Source organism: Mytilus edulis, chromosome 10 (assembly GCF_963676685.1).
Source record: "Mytilus edulis chromosome 10, xbMytEdul2.2, whole genome shotgun sequence".
NCBI classification, from domain to species: Eukaryota; Metazoa; Mollusca; class Bivalvia; order Mytilida; family Mytilidae; genus Mytilus; species Mytilus edulis.
Genome location: NC_092353.1, coordinates 59,726,622 through 59,751,745, shown reverse-complemented (window position 1 = coordinate 59,751,745; position 25,124 = coordinate 59,726,622). Strand labels below are relative to the sequence as shown.

At 31.5% G+C, this 25,124-nt stretch overlaps 2 protein-coding genes across 3 annotated transcripts; both read right to left on the bottom strand.

Annotated features, from left to right (window-relative positions):
• Window positions 1–53: 53 nt before the first annotated feature.
• On the bottom strand, window positions 54–9,402 carry LOC139491596 (toll-like receptor Tollo). Of its 2 annotated transcripts, none has more exons than XM_071279357.1 (2): window positions 9,195–9,402; window positions 54–3,569 (listed from the first exon to the last, which is right to left on the bottom strand). In XM_071279357.1, the coding sequence occupies exons 1-2, from the start codon at window positions 9,227–9,229 to the stop codon at window positions 89–91; spliced, it is 3,516 nt and encodes a 1,171-aa protein (XP_071135458.1). In that variant the 5' UTR covers window positions 9,230–9,402; the 3' UTR covers window positions 54–88. The 2 variants fall into 2 exon arrangements, with proteins under 2 accessions (XP_071135458.1, XP_071135459.1); XM_071279358.1 differs by lacking the exon at window positions 9,195–9,402 and adding an exon at window positions 4,722–5,225.
• An 11,372-nt stretch (window positions 9,403–20,774) lies between these two features.
• LOC139492872 (uncharacterized) lies at window positions 20,775–22,373 on the bottom strand. Its single transcript, XM_071281023.1, has one exon. It carries the CDS (start codon window positions 22,371–22,373, stop codon window positions 20,775–20,777), a length of 1,599 nt encoding a protein of 532 aa, XP_071137124.1.
• Between the last annotated feature and the right edge of the window lie 2,751 nt (window positions 22,374–25,124).

Genomic DNA, 25,124 nt, shown 5'->3' with positions numbered 1-25,124 from the left:
TTGTTACTTTCTTTTCTTAAAGTTGACTTTTATCTGGGTTCAATATCAAATAATTGTCTTTAAAAAGCGTTGAATTTTTAATACGCCATCAAAACACATTTTTCTGTATGTCTATGTTTTTTTCGTCTTTAAATTCAATGTTTTTCTCGTCTTTAAATTCAATGTTTATTTTGTTTAAATCATTTAACTGTTGATCTTCAATTTTAATTTTTTCTTTCACTGGCAATGCAAACACCAACTTTTCCCAAAACCAAGGATCTGTACGCTTTAAGTATGTTTTAGTTTTCATATAAAGTTTCAGTTCCGGGTCAAGTTTTGCAGGGTCAATATCCTCCATTAAAATCAAAATAATTTTCTGAGATTTATCTCTTAACACACTGTGATGAGCTGTTTGAAATTCATATTGACACCATTCACTATCTAAATAATTGTTTGATACTATCATAATTGTTCTGGAACTTTCTTCAACAGACCTAATGATTGTATCTGCTATACATGCACCAATCGGAAAGTCCCTGAAGTGGACACATAACTTGTAGTCATCGTTGTTCTCCAGCCTTTGCACAAGCTCACGAGCAACAAATCCTTCATCCTTGTGACTATACGAAACAAAGGCATCATACATTTTGTTCTCCTCGGGTTTTACACTAAATAATCGTATTCCGAATTTATTGTATATGACAACCTGTATTAAGGTTCGATTCATAAACACAAGCGTGAATATTAGTATAAATAGGACAAGAATAACGAGCGTTGAAGTTAGTGCTTGTACTTCTTTGTAATTTAGAACCTCTCTGTGTTTTTCGATTGTTCTGTTTTGAAATATTACAGATTGATTTGGGCAAATGGACCAATAGTCCAATCCGACTACATGTTGTTTAGAACCGATCGGAAAACTTTCATTTTTTGTATTATTTACAAAACAGTACATGTTATGACGGTCGTAAATGACATCAGCTAATTCATATGTTAATTCTTTAAAGTCATGTAGGTCGTCACAGTCACAAGACCATTGATTATTAGATAACGTCAGAAACTTTAGTGTTATCACCGATTCTGCAAAACCATATGGAAGAGATACAAGCTTGTTGTAAGCTAGACGCAAAACTTCCAAATGTGTTTTCCTTTTGAATGCGTCATATGCAATGAATGCAATGTTATTGTGTTCTAGCTGGAGAAATTTTAATGATACCAGTCCATTTAATAATTCAACATCTACACATGAAAGGCTGTTTTCATTGAGGTATAGACTTTTTAATTTTGTAAGATTAACAAATGAGTTAGGTTGAATCACATCTATCCCACTTTTATTAAGATAAAGAGTTTTTAGTTGATGAAGTCCACTGAAAATGGCGGATTTAATATAAACTAGGTCGTTTCCATCCAGATAAAATGTTTCTGCTACTGAAAGTATGTTTTCCGTGACATTATTTATATGCTTGTTACTGCAGTCGACAATTCCACTCTGATGATTAAAGGACATGAGACAAGTACAGTTAGTAGGACAAGACATTTTACAATTACAAGATAAAGATCCACAGCAATCACAAATGCCGACGCAGGGATTTTCAAACTCACACAACATAGTTTCCAGTTGAGCATTCTTAATCAGAGAAAATTTTCTTATTTTATATCCACTGTAGCAAAGCAAGAATTCGAATTCATCAATTTCTAATCCTTTGCATGAGTCAGTCCATCTGTTCAGACATTGTCTCATCCACGAAAGATGACAATCACAGTTAAATCTATTACCAAGGAAATAGAACACTGGTGGTGGAATGGTAAGCGGCGAAAACTTTATGTTGTAGGGTTGCAAGGAAGAAATATTATTATATTTCAAATCTACTATTTCTAGATGTTGAAAATTAGAAAACGCCGATCCGACAATACCGGTCACGTGATTATTATTCAAAATTATTTGTTGTAACGCAAATGAATTGTAAAAGTGTCCAGCGTGAATTGGTCCATCTATTTTGTTATAGCCCAGGTCGAGTTGAAGTAATGATAGCATATTCGTGAAAATATAAGCTATGTTTTTAATATTGTTATGTTTAAGTAGTAGCCATTTTAGTTTTGACATGTTTTTAAAAGCGTCCCCTTCAATGAGTTTTATGTCGTTATTGGATACTTGAAGTAGTTCTAAGTTTGGAGAATTTTGGAAAACATTTCTACGTAAAGCAGTTAGTTTGTTCCATGATAGATTAATACCGGCTAAATTTGGAAGTCCCACAAAACTCTTTTTGTCCAGCTTGCTTATCCGATTATGGCGTAGATCTAATACAAATAATTTCGTTAAATTGTGCAAACCAGGAAAATGATTCAGTTCATTGTAAGATATATTCAGCATAGTGGTGTCTGGCATGAAATTTAGCGTTAGCGGGTGTAAAGTCTTCAATTGGTTACTAGTCAAATCCAATTTATTGATTGATCGCAATCCATGAAAAGCGTGGGATTCAATATAGCTGATCTCATTATGAGAAAGTAAAAGTGTAACCAAATTCACATGGTTAATGAAAGTATAATTAAAAATTTTGCTTAGATTGTTTCTAGAAAGATCTAAATGTTGTAATCGTCGAAGTCTACCCATGACAGTAATATTTATATAAGTTAGCGAACAATTTCCAAGCTGAAGTTCATGAATAGTTGGTAAATCGTATAGATGGTTCCAAATAGAATCTCCAACTCGCGTTGAACCTAGAACAAGTACTTCCATTACTTTTCCTGAATGGAAAAATCCATCATCTATCTGTGAAATTGGATTTGGACCTAATCCAACGACTTTGATGTTTACATTGTCTTTTAGTAAGGTACTTGGCAGTTCAGACAATTGGTTTCCGGTTAAGTCAAGGAGTTCGAGGTATGTTAAATTTAGCAAAGACTGAGATGAGATATCTGCGACCATATTGTCTGCGATTGATAGGTACTTGAGATTTGGTGTAAATCTGCCAAATGTAACGTTAATCCCATGAATTCTGTTATTATTCAATATTAATACAAACAAATCATTAAGTGGTTCGTCGCATTCTATGAAATTGTCATTGGATATATCCTTGATAACATTGTTTGTAAAATTAATGAACTGTATTTTATTTAATCCAAATAAAGGGGGAAATTGTGTAACACCACTATTAGTTATGACCAGTCTACGAATGTTTGGTGTATTAAAAAATGCTTTGTCATGAATAGAAAGGTCTCTTGCCTTATTGATATATAATTCACGAAGGTTACGTAGTCCGTAGAAAGCGTGCTCATGAATGTTATCAAATGAACAATCCGACAATTCAAATGCGCTAAATGAATAAAGATGTTGGAATATTCTATCCTGTAGGTAGGAGTGTAGTAAAGATTCACAGGTGATGTGGAGAACACTAGTCACATTAGTTTCCAATCTAGAAAAATCAAAATTACTCAGTTTCGCTATGGAACAAAACACGTGAACGGTAGGTTCATCTGCTGTGTATGTAACATAACATTCGCAAGGACGAGGACAAGCCTTGTAGTTGTTAAAGTCATGAGATCTTGTTGAATAGATAAACAGCAATACAATCCAGTTATTCATTTTCTCATTCCTGAAAATAATCACCAAATAAATTGATTAATTGTTTGCCTAATGTATATTGACAAATCTTTATATTGGTTTCTAAATATTATTGTTATACACATATTCATTTTCCCGGTTCTACAATCTGACGATGCTTTCTGTGTTTTTTTAACAATAACCTGTGTATACATATGCAACTGTATTGAGCATGAATATGAAAATATTTCAAAACGAGAGATACATATTCAAAGGAATTAAGAGCCATCAAAATGCCAAATAAAGGCACATTTCTGAAAAACGCTTCAGTTCACATCCCAGTTATGTTTTCCAAAACATTTCATATAAAAAAAATCAACAGGTAGCTTTTCCCAACTACCAATATTCCTTTCTTAGTCTTGCAAGTTCTTTTTTAATTTGAGTTCATTTATATGTTTGGGAGTTTAGTGTGACGTCCATTATCACTCAACTTGTACACATTTTCTTTTAGTGGCCATCTGAAGCCAATATCTTGTCGGGGATATTCTGGCTGTGTTTAAGACACATTGGTGGTCAATGGCTGTTTCCAGCTCTTTGGTCGGGTTGTTGTCTCTTTGATACATTCCCTTTTTTCATTTTCAATTTTATTGACATATCATATTCCTATTTCCAACCACACATTCTCATCTTTATTTAATTTACATTTGTAGTAATTGTCACAAATGCGCAACTTTTTGAGCAAGATCTCCTTACCCTTCCAAAGCACACGAAATCACTTCAAAATTTGGTTGGATTTTTGTTGATCAATCGTTTTTTTTATGTTTGTGTTTTGTATTCTATCGTTTGTCTTTTTGTCTTTTTCTTTTTTTACCGAATGAATGTCGTTCTAGTTCCTCTTACCTCTCGTTTAGATAGATGTCTAACTTATATGTACAATTAAGTATGAATTTTCAGAGGAACTACTTGTAATATATCAATAATATTTTCAAAAAAGTTGCATTTAGAGACTTTTTGATAACTATCATCAAAGTGGTCAGAAAATAAGCATAAGCATAAGTAAATACAATATCACACAAACACAAATAAAACATATACTGGTAATAGTTCTGTACCAAACTGATGGGTTTGTGTGATATTGTAAAGAAATTGCAGGAAATAATTTCAAATAACATTGCGCTTACATTTCTATTTTTAACTGTTTTACCTTTTTTTAATGGTTGCTGTCGCCCATTGTCATATATATATATATGTATATAGTTTCCTCTGTTAAATTGTATTCGCTATTAAGCACAACAAAGCTTCATATACTATCAATATGATCACGATGGCAATGTTCGTAGCTCAGGTTCTTTTTTTGAATAAATTTTTAGTTTCCAAGTGAATCCCGTATTGAAACATGCTATCATACAATTAATAATTTAAGATATAGAGTCATCTTATGATTTGTAACAGATTCAAGCCGTAATCCTTCCGTCATAATTGATGTTTATTACATGTGACATGAGTAGGTATTTCCGATTAACAGGATGAGTACAGGATTACATATATACGCACCCAAAGTGAATATAGAAAAAAGTCACCTTTATTTGAACGTTTTACCTGCGTTCGATTTTTCACTGTTTTAATAATCGCTTTTGAGTGACCCTTCACAAATAACTGATAAAATCACTTCAACGTGAGTCTTTGTAACACAATTGTGTTTATGTTACATCTTTTGTAAATATTTTTGCCATAAAACATGTTTATTTCTATCTTAAACATTGTTAAAGGTTTGTTAACTTAGAAATTGAGTGACCCTTCACAAATAACTGATAAAATCACTTCAACGAGAGTCCTTTGTAAATATGTTTGCCATAAAAAGCATATTTACTTTTTTCTTAAAGGTGTGTTAACTTAGAAATTGTCAACCTGTTATTTATCAAATGATATCATTGCATAAAATTGGAAAGAAAACTATAATTTAGTATGAATTAATGAATGAGTTTCGGAGCGGACGGCATCTTTGATTTTTGACATTATTATAAATGAGTTGAGTATCGGACAGTATTTTTGGTTTTGACATTATAATCAGTGAGTTGAGTATCGGACGGTATCTATTGTTTGTGACATTATAATAAATGAGTTGAGTATCGAACGGTTTCTGTGGTTTTTGACATTATAATAAATGAGTTGAGTATCGGACAGTATCTTTAGTTTTTGACATTATAATAAATGAGTTGAGTAGTCGACGGTATCGGTGGTTTTTGACATTATAATAAATGAGTTGAGTATCGGACAGTATCTGTTTGTTCACATTATTGAAAGATATTTAGTATGTTATTGAACAACTGGCCTGGGAAATCAAGATGAAGAAAAACAATTCACAAGTCTTCGTATAACTGAAATACACTTGTGATCAATTACAAGTAGAGAAGTATTTTAATATAAATTATACATTTTGTTCAGTGGTATCACAAACAGTGGTTATATACTTGACACGATTATTTCAGATAAACAAGATAGATAAAGGTGATTATCTATCTAGTGGCTATAACTGAAGACCCCTCACACAACTATTGTTTCGTCAATTGTGAAATGTATTTGTTATTGCAAAGTTTGTAAGTGAAAACGCCTTGATGTGAAATATATATGCCACACATGGAATAGGGTCTGCTAACCCTTCCGGAGCATCTGGGATCACTACCAACTTTTGGTGGGGTTCGTGTTGCTTAGTCTTTAATTTTCTATGTCTTGTGTGCTATTATTTTATCTGTTTGTCTTTTTATTTTTTATTTTATTTTCAATGCATGAGTTTGACCATCCCTCTGGTATCTTTCGCCACTCTTACATAGATCAATTGATACCGGATATTTATTTCCATAGTTTCATGGTATAACGTTAAAAAGGTGTAACATAACTAAAAAATAGTTCCAAATAGTCATATTACACAATCAGGCATGTCCATTTACTCTTTTTCACCCATAATTTGATCTGATAATAGGTCGAGATTATTTCTAATATTCATTATTAAAACTAATAAGCACGACTTGTTTTGTGGATAAATTCAGCAAAATATAAATACAGAAAAGAAAACAATTAATCGAACAGCAACACAATACATATGTTCATATTTTCATTAATCAATTCAGTTTTAAATAGAGATTCTGATGTGAAAGGTATTACAACTGAACCCCCTTCACCCACTTCTTAAAAAACCCAGACAGTCATACAGTGAAATCAAAACTATTCAATTCAATTTTTACAATCAATCAAACTACAAATGTATATTAATATGCAAATTGACAAAACTTGCCTCATTATTTCTAATTCCAACTGATATTTCATTTAGACTCATTTGTTCATTTTGTTTATTTTTTCTTTTTGGCAAACAAACATTAACTTTTCCAAAAACCAAGGATCCTGTCTTTTCAAATACGTTCGAGTTTTCATGTATAGTTTGAGTTCTGGATCAAGTTTGGATAAGATAATATTTTCCATCAATATTATAATAATATTCTTTGATCTATCATTTCAAACACTGTGATGAGCTGTTTGAAATTCGTATTGACACCATTCGCTTTCCAAGAAATTATTTGATAAAATTGAGAATGGAAATGTGGAATGTGCCAAAGAGACAACAACCCGACCAAATAAAATAACAACAGCAGAGGGTCGCCAACAGGTCTTCAATGTAGCGCGAGAAATTCCCGCACCCGTAAATCTAAGTATTTTAAGTATTTAAATGTTCAATTTCTGAAACTATTTGGTGATATATACGAAACCATGTTGTCTGCCACTAATAAATATTTCAGATCCAGTATCATTCTGCTAAAAGTGATATTGATTTTCCTGATCCTGTTAGAATTTAATATAATATCACGAAAACGTTTAAATTTCATCGGAATCATATAATTAACATCAGATATGCTATCAATTGCGTTATTATCGAAATTAATTATCTCTATGTGCTTTAATCCATACATTGCCAGCAGGCAGGCCGGCCATCCCACTGTTTACTATCACAACTGAACCCCCTTCACCCACTTCTTAAAAAACCCAGACAGTCATACAGTGAAATCAAAACTATTCAATTCAATTTTTACAATCAATCAAACTACAAATGTATATTAATATGCAAATTGACAAAACTTGCCTCATTATTTCTAATTCCAACTGATATTTCATTTAGACTCATTTGTTCATTTTGTTTATTTTTTCTTTTTGGCAAACAAACATTAACTTTTCCAAAAACCAAGGATCCTGTCTTTTCAAATACGTTCGAGTTTTCATGTATAGTTTGAGTTCTGGATCAAGTTTGGATAAGATAATATTTTCCATCAATATTATAATAATATTCTTTGATCTATCATTTAAAACACTGTGATGAGCTGTTTGAAATTCGTATTGACACCATTCGCTTTCCAAGAAATTATTTGATAAAATTGAGAATGGAAATGGGGAATGTGTCAAAGAGACAACAACCCGACCAAATAAAAATCAACAGCAGAGGGTCGCCAACAGGTCTTCAATGTAGCGAGAAATTCCCGCACCCGTAAATCTAAGTATTTTAAGTATTTAAATGTTAAATTTCTGAAACTATTTGGTGATATATACGAAACCATGTTGTCTGCCACTAATAAATATTTCAGATCCAGTATCATTCTGCTAAAAGTGATATTGATTTTCCTGATCCTGTTAGAATTTAATATAATATCACGAAAACGTTTAAATTTCATCGGAATCATATAATTATCATCAGATATGCTATCAATTGCGTTATTATCGAAATTAATTATCTCTATGTGCTTTAATCCATACATTGCCAGCAGGCAGGCCGGCCATCCCACTGTTTACTATTACCAGTGTGTGAAGTTTTGGCGTGCATATAAATGAATGTTCATGAATTGAAAGATCTGTCGCTCCGTCAATAGTTAAATGTTCAAGTTTATATAATCCATAAACATAATAAAGTCAAATTTACAATACCGTATAGTGATTGTCAAAAAAGAATGTAGATGTTGAAACATTTCATCTTTCAAATAAGAACGCCTTGAAGAGAGACAATCCAGGTTTAGTTCACTAGTCCCGGTAGTCTCAAATTTCGATAATTCAAGATTGTTAATTGTTGGTATTGAACAAGGGATTAAAAGTGACCCTGACTCGTCCAGACCATTGCACTCACACAATCTAGGACAAAAATGCAAGCCACTCACAACTCTTGTATTAAGTTGATGAAATATGAGCAATAAGATAAAAGTGGTTAAGAACCTAAAAATATATAAAAAGAAAGGGATATTCATGCAAACAAGTAAATGTTAAACAAATTGACTTTGAAAAATCATCATTATACAATTGCACTTGTTTTTCCGTGCATTTATGTTTATATTTTGTTATCAGGTCATACACGTCAAGCATTTCTCGTAGGTTATATAGATGGATGACTAGATACTTTCTATCTTAGTAAACTCTCGAGATGCTAATAAATTTTAACGAACCCATGCACGTAAATTTTTGGTATTCAGAATTTTTGTAATTTAGATAAATTTTCTGATATGCTTTAGTATTTTTATTATTTGCAGTGAACATGAATTCAATAGTTGATGCCATATTAACCTGTATATTCACACATTATTGGATATCCCTTTGAATGGCAAAATATATTATTCAAATGTAGAATACGGTTACGTATAATACTTACATCTTTCTTGTCGGGATGTTGTCTAGCATGTGCATGTGCTGGTGACTTTCTGGTACGGCTTACACCTTATACTAATGAATTAGCACCAGCATGGTTACAACAACTGTTTATGTAACTAGTAATCAAGCAAAATATATTAATGGACATATTTCTTTGTTCCTTCCTATCTCTCACTATAATTGTCAACATTTTCACTACGAACGTTAACCTTATCTGGAAAAAGGAAATCATACAAAGAATAAAAATAAATACTCACTGTTTTTTTTTGGATACTGCGTTCTGAATTTGTTCATATCTGTTACATCATATATCAAAAGTTTAATCTTTTCATATGCAAACATGTTCTGTTTTAATAGATATTGATGTTGTTAACATAATAACTCGTATGCATTTTTTTTAGTTTTTGTATGAGTTGGATTACAATACATATAAATTTAATTTAACTTAATTTTTAAAATGAATTAGATTGATTGTTTGTGTATTCAGGCCTCGGGATAATGTACCAGCTGTATTGACCAAAAAAGGGTTTATGTATAATAGATATATAGATAGATATTTTATTCTCTAAAAACTAAAAACAAGTTTACAGAGAAGCATACAATAAAATGGTATAAACTGGAGGCTCAGAGGAGTATATGTTAATAGTAGTTTTGACGTTTTTTTTTTGTTTTTTGTTTTTATATATTTGCATTGTTTATACAACAAATTAGAAATGACGTTACGTCATTGGTTAATTTATTTAGGTTACCACGTTTTAAACGTTTTTATTGTTCTATTTTGGAATTATTACTAATAATACAGTAGATTTTGAAACGGCGCATTCTCTAGATACAGAAAATAACTTCTTTTATTATTGGTCTCTATACTGATTTTATTAAAGACATTTTGATTCGAGTGTCACTGATGAGTCTTTTGTGGACGAAACTCGCGTCTGACGTAAATATAAAATTTCAATCCTGGTATCTATAATGAGTTAATTTCTGTCAATAGATAATGTCCAAGAAACTAAATGTTTTTCAAATATTAATATTCAAAGTCATTATGGCCTTGGAATCTAACCATATAATTGATAGGCGACTTTTTCCATATATTTTCCTTTCTATAAAATTAATTTCAAGAGAAACTGAAGAACCCCTCTGTAAAGCATTAAACACATTTTACTCTCAGCAATAGTGACCTTCAATTTTATCTTTTAACATCAAAATCCACAACCTTTTTATCACTTTCTTATTGGTTTAATTTTTCTTAGTTTCATTTAAATCAGCTTAACTCAATTTACCACAAGAAAGCATATGAGTTGAAACATTACAAGGGGAGAGCAAGTGAAGATTAATGTATTCTATCTTTTGTTTTTTGTTATGCATTTGAGTTTGAGGTAAATCATTTGTGATCTATCTTTATTAGGAATGATGATAATATTATGTATTTGAAATTAAAGAACAAAAGTAACTAAAAAATTGATTTTACAAAAAAATAGAATATCGTTCAAAAAGTTGTTTTGCAAAAGTATTTGTTTACTGCGACATTTTCAACAATATGTTACAAACAGATTGTATAAACTATCGCAATATTGAAACATAAATTATAAGGGTGAACTCCGATGATCCCAACAACCATATACCTCAGTATATTACAAAAAATAGTATTCATAACTTTCTAAAATGTTGTAATTCAAGAGTATAATATTACACAGTTGTGAATGTCATACTTGATAATGTGGTACGATGATAAGGCATGATTTAAAACCATCAAATGAATTAAAATCTGTTTATATTCTCATTTTTCGATAGTATCACACAGTTAAATAACACAAAGAGTTAATGCTTCATTGTCAGTTATAGGTGAAAATTGAACAAAACATCAGATTAATTGAAGATATTTAAAACTTCATTCACTTTATTCTCCCGAAGATTATGATGCGTGAATTGCATGATATCTGAAGCATTGAATCTTTACACAGAAAAGTTGATGCTAAATTCAAAATTGATTTCCCTTTTTCCAAACACATAACATAACTTTAATGCACAACCAGATTGATAAAACGATGTATATGTCTAGCAGCAAGTTATACATGCATTAAGTCCTAGTAAAGATAAGAACACAATGATTTATTCTAATGAGAGACCATTTTTTGCTACCACTTTGACCATCCGAATTGTTGGTGGTGTAAACTTCGAGTTACAAATCCGGGGATTCTACATACAAGTCAGCAAGAAAACCCATTAATTCATTCAATGAAAAGAACATTCTTTGTTACATTTCATATAAATATATGCATACATGTAGCTACTCTTCTATTTGAAAAAGTAGCCGAAACAAGTTAAAAAACATTTTGTCTGGCCCAATTAACGATTCAATTCTTTTTGGAGGCGAAACCATTAGCGCATAATTTCTCGAGACCACATAATGAGTACTTATTTAAAAACATTCGAAATAGGAGGCCATAATAAAAAGTAAAACAAAAGGTTGATTAGCAGTATACTACAATTGTACTACTGTTGCCTTTATGTATACCCTGGTCATAATGTTATTCAAGTGAATGGTCGTACTTTTGCAAATTATTTTTTTTTATGTTCGTGAATAACTGACACAGCTGAGAGCGTTTTAGCATTAGGGATAAAATTAACACATTTATTATTAGTTTTTATTAAGAATGAAATACATATTTAACATTTGTTTTTGTGAAAGATTAATAAAAAAAGCGATTTATCAATATGCAAAAATTAAATAAATGATAAATGATATGACGCTTAACCCCAATACAAAGTTAACTACACCGACATTCTTTTTCCATGTCAAATCACAAAATTTAACAAAATAACAAAGTAAATAGATCAAAATGCTTTATTTGTAAAACTTTTAGTAAATAAAACATTTTCCAAAATGTGTGTTTACAGCAACAATACGTAAAATAAACCCTAATGTATATACATTTCAATATCAAGCTGTACCTTGATGACCCCGAATAAAAATACTTCAGTATAATACAAATAGTATTATCATTTATTTAACAGTATTGTAATTTAAAATGTGTAATATTAGTGCGGTGACTGAAGGCAGATTTTTTTGAATTTAATCTCCCCACCGAACACACACCTACATAATATATCATTGGAAAGAGAAAATCGTGTACTATAATAATATGCCTGTCGTCAGGACTTGATATGGTCACATTTTTTTTAAATTGAGGTCAAAGGTCATATGTAAAAATCTGTGAAAATTTGGGAGGGTTTCAATTTTGGCATTTTTTTCTATTTCTAAACTCTACCTAAATACAAATGATACTGTTTTGTATTTAGTAATGTTTGTTATTATACATAAACCTTAATCATTGACATATTTTTATCAAAAAAATTTAGAGCACCTTAACCTTATGAAAAATATCAATTTCAGGTAAAAATCAAGTGTCATGCAGGACAATACTTTTAAAATTATTTTTTCAACTGTCATAGTGGGTGAGGTATCAAACAAAAGCCATTGAACACTACAGTCAAATATGACCTCATATTGAATTTGCGAATACTTCAGGTTTTTTTATAGACTACTCGTTGCTTTTGGTTTTTTTCACAATTATTACTGCTACCATAGTGTTATCTTTTGTAATCGTGTATTTAACTCTGGTTAATATCGAATACATTATAGGTTTTGTAACTATATCCCCCCTTTTTTCCCTTGCAACGTACTACAAACTTCAAAAATATTCCATATAAAAAAAAGATGTCATATAATTGCAAATGAGGCAACTCTCCAAATGAGACCAAATGAGACATAAAACAATTATAGGTCCCGTACGAGCTTCAACAATGAGTAAAATTCATACTGCATAGTCTTTAATTCCCGAAATGAATAATGTAAAACAAACAAAAATATAACGGCCTAATTAACATGATTAATGTACAAAATAAATAAGAAAGAAACAAATATAGTATAGAGAAACAAACGACAAACACTGCAGTACCGTTTCGTGACTTGAAACAGACACATACAGAAAGTGGCGGGGTTTAACTTTTTTAAGGGCACGCCAACACTCCCCTAATCTCGGGGCTTGAACCATGTGTACCAGTGCAACAAGCTTTATACCAAATCAACCGTTATCTCCATCATCTTCATTTTCATCAACCGTCACAAGACGTGTTTTAATATTTCTACACATTTCACTCATGGCAACAGGTCTGCAAATGAAAGGTTCTGCTGAAAGCGAACACGTTATTTTGAGTTTTTCTTTACAAGTACAGACAAGATATTGTAGGAAGTCCAAAGACATTTGTTCCTAAAAAATACCAGCTTCAAACCATCCCTAGGCTATCAATTCATCCAAGATTTAACAGAGATCTAAAAGGGGGGTTAGGAAGGTGTGATGACATCCATATGCTTGTCTGCAAAGATGCTGCGGAAACATTATACGAGACGTACACACTATCTTGAATTCGCTCAATTGCATGGTTGGCAACACATTGGATAGCGTCGCACTTTACTTTAAGAAGCATAAAATCCTTTGGCACTCAATGTTTCAACAAGGTGTTTTGAACCAAACTCATGGTACATTTGTAAAGCCAATCCTAAATGAAAAAGAGTAAAACAAAAACGATTGCCTCAACAATTGCATTTCCACAATTTCTCTGGTGCCATTTCCTGAGAAAAATCTTGGCTGTATACAGTTTCACTGAGTAACCATAGAATGAATTGCAATAACTACGAAGGCATTGACTAAATTAAGAAGGAAGAGACAATTCATCCGAAGCTGGGTAGTCTCTTTAGAGTTTCGATGTCTTTTCTAAGTAAACTTGCAGCGGAATGAAATTAATATCTGTCCGTTATTTGTATCTATTACAGTTGACATTGAGATTTTGGGGTCAGTTTTCAATTGACTAGAAGCTTATATGGCATCATAAATAGTTATTTTGCTACTAAATATTACGTTATATTTGCCTTGAACTTGTTAAAGTTGTTTGACAACTGAATTTCTATAGAAATGAATGAGCTTAGACTGCATTTTACATTTAGAATATTTTAAATTAGAATCAGCGGGAAGAAGTGATCTATATGTATCAAGTAACGATGTCATGAGGAATGACCAATAAATCGTTGTCAATAGCCAAATTAAAATTAGTAAAAGTAGTATCGTGTTCTGAGATATCTGCTTCCACGAGTTTGGATTTTTTTATTTCGTTTTTAGCAAATAATTTGTAATGCAACCAAAATGACAGAGTGCTTGAAGTTTAAAAGATTGACGGGAAACTATTTCAACTTTAACTTTATCTGACACGGATGAAACATTTTTAATACGCTCATCTGATTCAAACTTGAATAATTTTTTATCTTTCTAAAATGTTTTGTTGCAACAAAATATACATGCGCTCTAGTTGAACGACTGCATTCTAGAACGTGTACAAATACCCGAAACTGAGGGACAATTAACAGTCCGATAATTGTATGTCGTCATTAAATATCAGACTAGAAGCCTCTAAAAGGGGGAACACATATGTTTACTTGTTTAAGTTTTGTAGTATGAACGATGATAAACTGCCTGCACGGAGTTCTTCAAATTAACAGATATGGCATGAAACATCTTGATGTTCACCTCATCCAATCTTTTATGCAATGCAGATACACAAATCGACTTCCCTAAACTGGTAAATTGACTCAAAATTTCAATCGATTTTTTTTTTTTTTTTTGGCATATTATGCACTGCATAAAATTTAAAGACTTTTGTCTTTTCTTTGGACTTAATGGAGCGAAGTTGCAAAGGACTTTGCATATCACGGAATATTTACTGAAACTATCCGTCAATTATTTTGATTTTACAATAAGACTTTTCTGACAAAGTATATTTGATGTTTTATAACGAAAAAACATAGAATATAAACATATACAAACAAATTATGTGGCATATATCATTGCACTTTCATTGAAAATATGTGTATATAATAGCGAAAAAGGTAGTTATTTCATATATCATTTGAGAGCAAATTATTGACTAATACACAAAATGTGACGGAAGGCAAGTGATTGAGTTCCGTGTTGAAATTGAAGATTTTTACTCCATTCTTTTTCCATTGATTTCTTAAGTTTTTTTTCATATTTTGGTTCCGAAATTTTTATCACTTATTAGTTTTATTAAATACTGTATGCTTAAAATATTATGGGATAATTTTTATTCATACTATGAAGAAGAAACTAAAGTTTGAGTCTGAATTTGCAATTAAAATTACCTCAATTTTAAATAGTCTAAACTTCGCAAATTTTATTGATTAGAAGGAAATAAAATACCGAATAGAATATTTTGACATATAAGAATAGCTTCAGGAAAAACTGTTTCAATTAAATGTAAGCAAACATACACATTTTTTCATTTTGAAAAAGGGGGGGTTGAAACTCTCCAATATACTACCAGTCATAAAAACGACTTTTTAGAAAAATGTGACCGTACAAAATTCTGACGACAGGGCAAAAACTAAAGAAGACATATTTGTCTTTAAGTTAAGACCATTTTTAGCGGTGTGTTATTTAGACAACTTTTTACACTTCTGTCACCGCACTATATAACGCAACTATGAATATCATACCACATAGTGTTGGATTTTAATAAATTATGATTTAAATCCATAACACCAATTGAATCCCCTGTATAATCTCTTTTTTTTCGATAGAGTCTTGCAGTTTAGTGACAAGTTAATGCTTCATTGTTAGTATTTGGTGTAACGCATTAGATTTATTGAAGATGATTTAGATATCATCACTCAGAATGGGAGTGACATGTAAGTCACTAATTACATGTATATATAACGTTGAAAAAATGCAATGAATTAAACGAAGAATTTGACCAAGTGATATGTGAAGGAGAAGTAAAACGTGCATGTTCTGAAAAATAACAACTTATTATCAGCTAAATGTATTTCCTGCCTATTAGTTTTGAGTTCCTGACCTTTGAAAACGCATTTATTTGTAACTTGGATACAAACATGTTTGCCAAAATTGTAACTTGGATACAAACATGTTTGCCAAAATTCTGAAACATCTATATATGCTATACATGTCCACTTGTATTCTTGTCCATCTGAAGAGTTAAGCCTTTTTCAAATGATTTTTATAGTAAGTTCTTATGTTGTACTGTTATACCACTGTCTCAAGTTAGGGGGAGGATTGGGATCCCGCTAACAAGTTTAACCGCGCCACATTATTTACGTAAGTGCCTGTCCCAAGTCAGGAGCCTGTAATTCAGTGGTTGTCGTTTGTTTATGTGTTACATATTTGTTTTTCGTTCATTTTTTACATAAATAAGGCCGTTAGTTTTCTCGTTTGAATTGTTTTACATTGTTTTATCGGGGCCTTTTATAGCTGACTATGCGGTATGGGCTTTGCTTATTGTTGAAGGCCTAACGGTGAGCTATAGTTGTTAGCTATAATTGTTAATGTCTGTGTCATTTTGGTCTTTTGTGGATAGTTGTCTCATTGTCAATCATACCACATCTTCTTTTTTTATATGTTATGTAAAAAAGGGTTTATAACGTTTGCTCTACCCACACATGATTTGTAAGTCCCCTAAATGAGAGTCAACAAAAAACGTTACAATAATATTCTCTGCTGCTACATACTAAGTACTCTTAATTCTGCTTGCTATGTGTAAAAGTAGCCGAAACATGTTAAAAAGAATTTCGTCTGACGCGACTGTGGATTAAACCTTGTTTCCATACGAATACACCTACTTCATTATTCATTGAAAAAATACACGAATAAGTTTTACCAACCAAGAAAGAATTATAAGATGACAACATGGTCAAAACTTTAATTTTAGTATTAAAAAGAAAAAATCATATCATTTCGAACTTCAAAAGCTACCATGACCAAAAACTTTAACAAAAAAGTTCCACCTGAAGCGGAACAGACGAACGAAAGAACAGACGAACGGATGGATGAAAGAAAGACGCACAGACAAACATACAATGCCCCTAGTTGGGACATAAGAAGAAATATCTGTTTGTCTTCAATACAGAATAGGAATCACCAAAGAAACCATCCTGTAAGACGAAATAACGAGATTCTTACAAATGCGATATTCTACAAAATTATAACAAAATTTATGACAAATAATAAACAAATTTGATAACATTAATTAACAGGGTAGAATTTACCAAAAGCTAAAAACAGTAATTGTGACTCACTACAATTGTTTTATAACCCAATTTAGTACGACACTGGATCTAATTGTATCTCGATCTAAAGATTCCTCTATGCTGCTAGACAACAAAAAACCAATCGGTCTTTTGAGTGTCAGAAAATCGATTTCTATAGCAAACGTTATTTGATTTAACGGCAATAACTCTGCCATAGCCTGACCTAACCGCTTAACTATAAGGATTCTAACTCTTTATAGTAATCCAAATAATAAATAAAGAGTTCGATGAGAAATGGCACATGTCTCCATATAGATTGAGAGAAGAAATGGATATGGCGTCGACACTACTGTTTTATTATTCACAAAATAAACTCTTTTATAAATATGAACAAATCAGTTATCTTAAATTGGTTATAATAATATCATGATGGAAGTGAAAACAAAAAAGCCGAAATGTAATTTTAAAAGATAAATCTAAGTTTAAGGCCAGAACTTTTTAGAATAACGTGTACGAAGTCCAACGCACACAACTTATTTTTCACTATCCGCCAACATTAGGTACGTTCAAATCCAAAACATGGACGACCAAATGCAAACTGTATAAGATAGTCCTTTTTTATACAAATATTTTCTGTCTGCTCCAGTATATTTACAGTCTGAACTTATCAATAGGTGTTGCACAATCATCTTCCTAATGACGACCATAATTCATATCCTTGATTTACAAATGTGACATAAGTTACAGTAAAAAAATCCCAATTCTTGTATTGTGCATATGTATATTGCAAAAATTATCGATAGGTAAATACTGCTACATACACGAATCACTGATTAAGGTATAATGTAGCCTAGTTTACAAATTCTAGTAGAACGGAAGCGTGTCCTTTAGTCATGTTAGTCTAGTATCAACATATTGAAATTCTTTAACAAAATATAAAAAAAGCCCCCTGATTTTTGAAACGCGTATTGACGTCATTTCAAAAGATTACATAAAATACTGAAGAATTTGGCGTATTAACCCTGGTATCTTCGATAAACATTGGTAATCGGTTCGGATTTTTATATTATGTCATGATATTAAGAGACGGTTAAAGGGACATAATCTAATTTTACTGTAGTTAAGTTTCATGTTTCATTACAAATATATCTTATCTACATGAATGGAATTATCAATATAACTGTTTCTTACAAATCAGAAGGAAATACGATAACTTTTAGTTAAAAATTAATGAATAGTTATATTGTTTTTTGGTTTACGTACATCATGTTCACTTATTATTATAAAACGGGATGAAGATCTCCGAAATTTTATTTAAAAGCCAAACTCTTTGTCACATGTGGATGAGATTGTTTCTAGTTAAAACTTCATCAATAGTTCCATTATGTGAAATTTGCCTGTTTCCGAAATTGGTCGTTGACAGATTTTGACACTCGTTTTTTGAGTCTACGAAAATGTGATATCATCGGTACGACTTAGTGAGCTTGTCAAATTGTACATAATAACTGTTTATTATAGCTGATGATAGTTTATTGACGTGTTAATATTGTTCGGTTATTTGTTACATCTATAGTAATGTCATTTAGAATCAAAGTAAGAGAATTGATATGAATTGTACATGACAAATGTAAGGAATGAATATCACAGAATGAACCCAGGTGAGTATGTAGGTTTTTGTAGGATATGTGAACAGGTTGAATTCACTGTATAACTCTTCATGTGCAATCTAATTTGTTACAATTCTGCAAGATGTTCATCATGACCATCTTCATTCTCAAATGTTTGAAAAAGTTAAAGCTTTAGTTATGAATTCTATAATGAAGGTAAATTAACAATAGTGTGAAATTCAGACTCTGAAGTGCTGGTCTACTTTTTAAGATTTTAATTTTTAATCAATAAATTTGTTTTTGACAAAAAGCCAAAGACTTACTTAAATTACCGTTAAAAATAAGAAAGAAAAAACCGCCACCAACTCATCTGAATTTTTGACAAGCGAGACGATTTTGTTTTAATTTTGAAATTATCTATTTTCTCAACCATATCGGGAATATATCAACTTCAATTGCATATGGGATATGTATTTTTAAACTAATTCAGTATTCACGAGTTTGCAGCTGAAACTCAGACTTTATAACACGTTACCAGTGTTTTATTAAAAAGTTGACGAGCCAAGGTTTTGTTAAAGAACGTTTTGTCCTGTTTCTAAAAAGGTTCATTGGAAGACTTTACATATACAACATGACGGTCTCAAAGTATAGATTCTAGGCACTAATAATACTTATCACCTTAGTTACGTGATGAAGTTGCCTTTTTTGTCCTGGTATATTTTATTACCTTTCTGTATATCAATTTTTGATGATAAACGTATGACTTGGGCGTCATTGTATTATTGTGCTATGGTTAATTTTGATATTTCATTTTTTCTAATGTAACTTTTCTATATGCCAGTCAGTGTTCTTTGTTGAACAAGTTAGTTTTGTTTAAAGTGTTTAAATTATTAAGTTATAAAACAATGTTGACTGTTGTACACCAATATTTAACTATTTTACCTTTTATGTTTGTTTGTTTTGCTAACATATTGGTGTCAATATAGTGGAATTATATGTGACTGTCATACAGGTGAGAGGTTTAGTGAGTCATAGAACAAGGTTCAGCCCACCATAGTCTACATAATAAAATGCCTGTATCAAGTCAGGAATATGACAGTTGTAATCAATTCGTTTATCTGTTGTCATTCTTAATGTGGTACCCAACACCTTCACTTAAATTAATTTGGCTCGTTTAATTTTCATAAAATTTTGACAAAGTGTTTACTTTGACCCTTTGACAAAAATATAAAAAAATCAAAAAATTTGAACCAACCATTTTATCAGAAAAATTACACAGGTTATATAGCAGTTTGACAAACACTAGTTTTGATCATTGATTAGCTTAATATTCACTTTACAACACAATGTGATTAAAACGTTAAGCTGATTTACAGAGTTATCTCCCTGTAGTGTTAGGTACCACCTTAACTTGTTGTCATTCTTAAAAGACTTTTAGTTTTGAATTTCCCTAAGAGTACTATATGTTTCTTATTTTACTTTTTACGATGAGTGATGACTTCCCTGTCCTTCAAGTTTCATGTCATTAGATTTAAAACCTTAAACGTAGTCAAAGATATATGTGAACACTTCATGGACGATCTTGTGGTATGCGCAAAGCAAAGGTTTATATGATTCAACAATTAAAAACCATAAAATAAAACCAGTATCAATGTAGTTGTTTTAGATGCAAAAGTTTAAACGATGTAACTATCTTACTATTTAGAAATATGCCTTCATGAATAAAACTAAAAGGCCTCGTTACGCATTTTAAATAATAATAGGTAAATACATTCGTCGCATTAACAAAATGAGAAATATATTGTAGGCTTAGCTGTCTTTAATTTAAGATATTATCAGAGATGCTAATGTTTAATGACTATTCTTTTGCATACGGGAAAATGAATATCTGATTTCCGTCAGCAACCCAAATATGGTCATTCCAAAGACTGATGGCCGTTGGTTTTTCAAGTCCGTTCTTTGAATCGTATAATTTGTTTTTGTACTTCAATTCTTTGTCAAGTACATACACGCTATGGTGTCGATGATCGGATACTAATATGTTCCCAGCGTTATCGGCGCACATTCCTCCACATTCAAAGTTCCTTTGTGGATTCATCCCATATATCCCCGTAAAAACATAAAGTGTGTTACATTTATCAGATTTTGCCTCTAAAAGCTCTAAAGAATGAAAGTTAGGTCCAATGTTAAAACGATGTAAGACACACAAACCCAATTCTAAATTTTGTATGGCGCATGGTCGCCTCCTACCACTTTCAGAAAATAATGAACTCTTAGTTACTATTCCATCTGTGTTCATCCAAATGATATGATTTCTGCTAGTATAACCATTTGCAACATGCCAAAGATATATTACTACTATATTATTTTTTATGCAAATGCAATATGGAAAATAATTTATGGTACCGACGTCTGCAAAACTTACTAGTTTTCTATTTGGAAGGAGTTTCATGATATTGGTTTTAGTATTACGGAGAATCAAGACACAACCATCTTTTAAAGTAGCAATATCATCAACTGTCTCTGCGTATACATCTTCCTGCAGGGTATGATCGACAATTTTAAGCAACTTCCGGTCCGAAATTATCCAAGCGTTCTTTTCAGATATTGGAACTATTTTCGAAATAAGTTTTATATCTGGGTTTATTTGGAACTTTATCGGATATTCATCTGTAATTTCATCTGATGAGCTTTCTATTACATCATCTTCCTCTAAGTCTTCAGCATCAAACCATTCAGTATATGAATCTTCGAAATAATCTGTTTGTGTTGATATATTCGAAGAAGGTTGCAATGGTAATGCACCAGCGTCACGTTTTCCACTTTTCGTCTCAATTAAATTTCCAATTGACAATTCCATCGATGGTTGAAACCCCGGTTTTGGATGATTTAAGAGTTTGTCACTTGTAGAGGAACATAACTTCATTTCAGACAAACTATTAATAATATGGCTAAAACTAAACTCTGGAAGCTTATTCACGTCTAAATTTGCAATTTCAGTTTGTAAGTTATTGATGTTTGATTTTTGTTCTTGTAGAGAGGTTTGATAGCTTTCGAATGCATTACGTAACTCTGACAATAAACGTTTCTCTGCAAGATCAATGTTTTGTTTCATTTTGTCTACGCTAGTTCTTATTTCACGTGTAATAGTTTCTTCGTCTTGTACAAGCTCTTTCTCTCTATCTGAAACCTTATCAATCAGTGAATTGAGGTGTTCTGCATATTTGTTCTCAAGCAACAAACCAAACATTTCTGTCCGAATAGCTTCATCGGCATCTTGCAACTGACTTAGTTCGTGTTTTTGGTGTAACTGACCGATGCATTTAAAACACATGAAGTCGTTACAATCTTTGCAGAAAATCGTGTATACTTCTGTTTCATGAAATCTACACCGCAGTGGTTTCGGAGATATACTAACCTCTTGTTTTTCTTCATGTTTTAACGTATCATCCGCCATTACGGGGGTATAGTTAAATGTGCATACATGTCAATAGATACACACTAAACTACAGTATGGAAATATGTCATTATTGATTTTAATTGATTTAAATGTTATAGTGCCTAACAAGATTTTGTGAGGTAGACGAAATTGACTTTAAAACGATCGTATTGACTTTTGATGTCCAAAAATAGGCAGATCGGACATATTTTGACTTCATATACCTACTACTTAAGTTTGTGAGTTATTGTAATTAACATATTCCAATGAGACTGAATAATGCTTTTTTTTTGTTATGATAAATAATAACTTTACCTGCCGTAGCTGTGCGTAAAATGTATTTCGGCATTTCTCTTAAGAAAATGACTTGTTTAATGGAACAAAACGTCTTATTTGTCTCTTTTATCTCCACAATAGGCTTTTAAAAAATAATCTATCAACTGTGTAGTCGGAAAATTTTGTGAAAATAGAAGAAGTGGCAATTCTTACCTTTCATACCTTAACTTTCATTGATAAAACATAATATTGACTCGTCCAGTGTCCAGTTTGAAGGTCATTTTAGTTACCGTACACATGCATGCACGTTCTTATTATCAATAGTCATGTATGAAAAGCATAAACAAGTTTGAAGGTAAACTAATTACAAGTTAATCCAATCAAATTGCGTACGAATTAATAACAATGACCAGTCCACATCATAAAAAATAATAGGGGTAAACTGGGTAGGGAGAAAATGTCAGATATTTTAAGTTCATTATTTTGCAACAACGAATAAAAATTTGTAAACCAAAAGATTTGCTATAATTCCATAAACATGTCGTTCTGTATTGGTATAGTTTTTGGATCTTTTATTTGCGTATTTAAGGCTGTAGAAAGTTTGGGCTTCAAAAGTCAACATAATTATTGACTTTATACAGAAAATTCGCCTTTTTAAAACATTGAATGTTTCAAAAATAATACGCGACAACAAAGTAAAATCATTTTTTAAAACACTGCAAAAATAATCATACAGATTGATGCAGTGGTATTGTCATAAATTGCGTTGGAGTGAACAGTGGTACAGCAAACGTCGAATTCCCTCACACAATGTTATCACACACTATAGAAACGAACTACGATGAACTGTATGTAGGATATAAATAACTCCTATTTCGTAATAAAACTGAAAGTAAATCTGTTGACAAAGGGGAGATCAGAAACAAAATTCAATGATGCAGAATCCGACAGTAAATATAAATTGTCACTTGTTAAACTATAGTTCTCTTTCGTTAATCATTTTTGAAACTGAAATTGAAAAGTCTTTTATCAAATGACAAAATTGAAAATTCAAACACATCAAACGTCTGGGAAACGGGTGCTCCGGATGGATAAGCATTTCCGGGACCGTATACGGCACCCGTCGTGTTATTTCTTTGTTTAGGTCGGTAATGATGGAAGGTTTATATGACTAAGGTAGAATATCTGATATGATTTCTGACACACTTTTGTCATAATGGCCAATCAGCTTATGATGGCGACCGTAAAATTTCTTGAGTGGTAACCTTAATTTGATTGATTCACAGCCCTGTCTTAGCAACTTTTGAGAAAGCAGTATTCCTCGTTCAACAAAATCAACGTACTTTGAGCTAGCTCTAGAGTAACGTATCAATTGAAAAACATATACTCCATATGCTGGTGCCGCTGGGATGTTGCTACACAGAAATGGAAAGTTGACTATAGGAAAATAAAAATCATCGCGTTTGTCATATCTTTTGGTATTTAACCTACCGTCAATAGTTATTTCGAGAAAAAGGTCTAAATATGAAGCAGATTTATCTGTGTCGGTAGTATCTTTATTTTCAAGTTCACTTGGATATATTAAATGTAAGTGATCACTGAATCTATTATTATTAAGAGACAGTACATCATCAATATACCGAAAGGTAAAATTAAAAGACTGGGCTAATTTTTTTCTCCTTTCTGTACAAGCCCTTGGATAAATTCTGCAGGAACATTTTAATTCGAGCGTCACTGATGAGTCTTTTGTGGACGAAACTCCCGTCTGACGTAAATATAAAATTTCAATCCTGGTATCTATGATGAGTTAATTTCTGTCAATAGATAATGTTCAAGAAACTAAATGTTTTTTCAGATACTAATATTCAAGAGATTGATAGGCGACTTTTCCCATATTCTTTCCTTTCTATATGTTTTATTTCAAGAGAAACTGAAGAACCCATCTGTAAAGCATTAAACAAATTTTACTCTCAGCAATAGTGACCTTCAATTGTATCTTTTAACATCAAAATTCACAGGCTATTCTCACTTTCTAATTGGTTACATTTTTCTCAGTTTCATTTGAATCAGCTTACTGTAACTCATTTTACCACAAGAAAGCATATGAGTTGGAAATCACAAGGGGAATCAAGCGACGAATGTATGCTATCTTTTTTTTGGGGTTATGCATTTGAGATTGAAGTAAATCATTTGTGATCTATCTTTATAAAGAATGATGATACTATTATGTATTTGAAATTAAAAAACAAAAGTAACTAATTAATTGATTTTACAAAAAAATAAAATTATAGAAAATATCGTTCAAAAAGTTGTTTTGCAAAAGTATTTGTTTACTGCGACATTTATTAAACGTGTTGTTTTATATTTTTACATCACTGGGTCGATACCTCTGCTGGTGGACTATCAGTCCCCGAGGGTATCATCAGCTCAGTAGTCAGTGCTTCGGTACTGACATGATTAAACAAACTTTACTACTAAAATTGTCCGTTTATA

Coding starts and splice junctions, on each gene's coding strand:
- LOC139492872 (XM_071281023.1), bottom strand. CDS start 22,373: ATGGCGGATGATACGTTAAAACATGAAGAAAAACAAGAGGTTAGTATA.
- LOC139491596 (XM_071279357.1), bottom strand. CDS start 9,229: ATGCACATGCTAGACAACATCCCGACAAGAAAGAT. Junction 3,570..9,194: donor AACATCCCGACAAGAAAGAT/GTAAGTATTATA, acceptor GATTATTTTCAG/GAATGAGAAAATGAATAACT.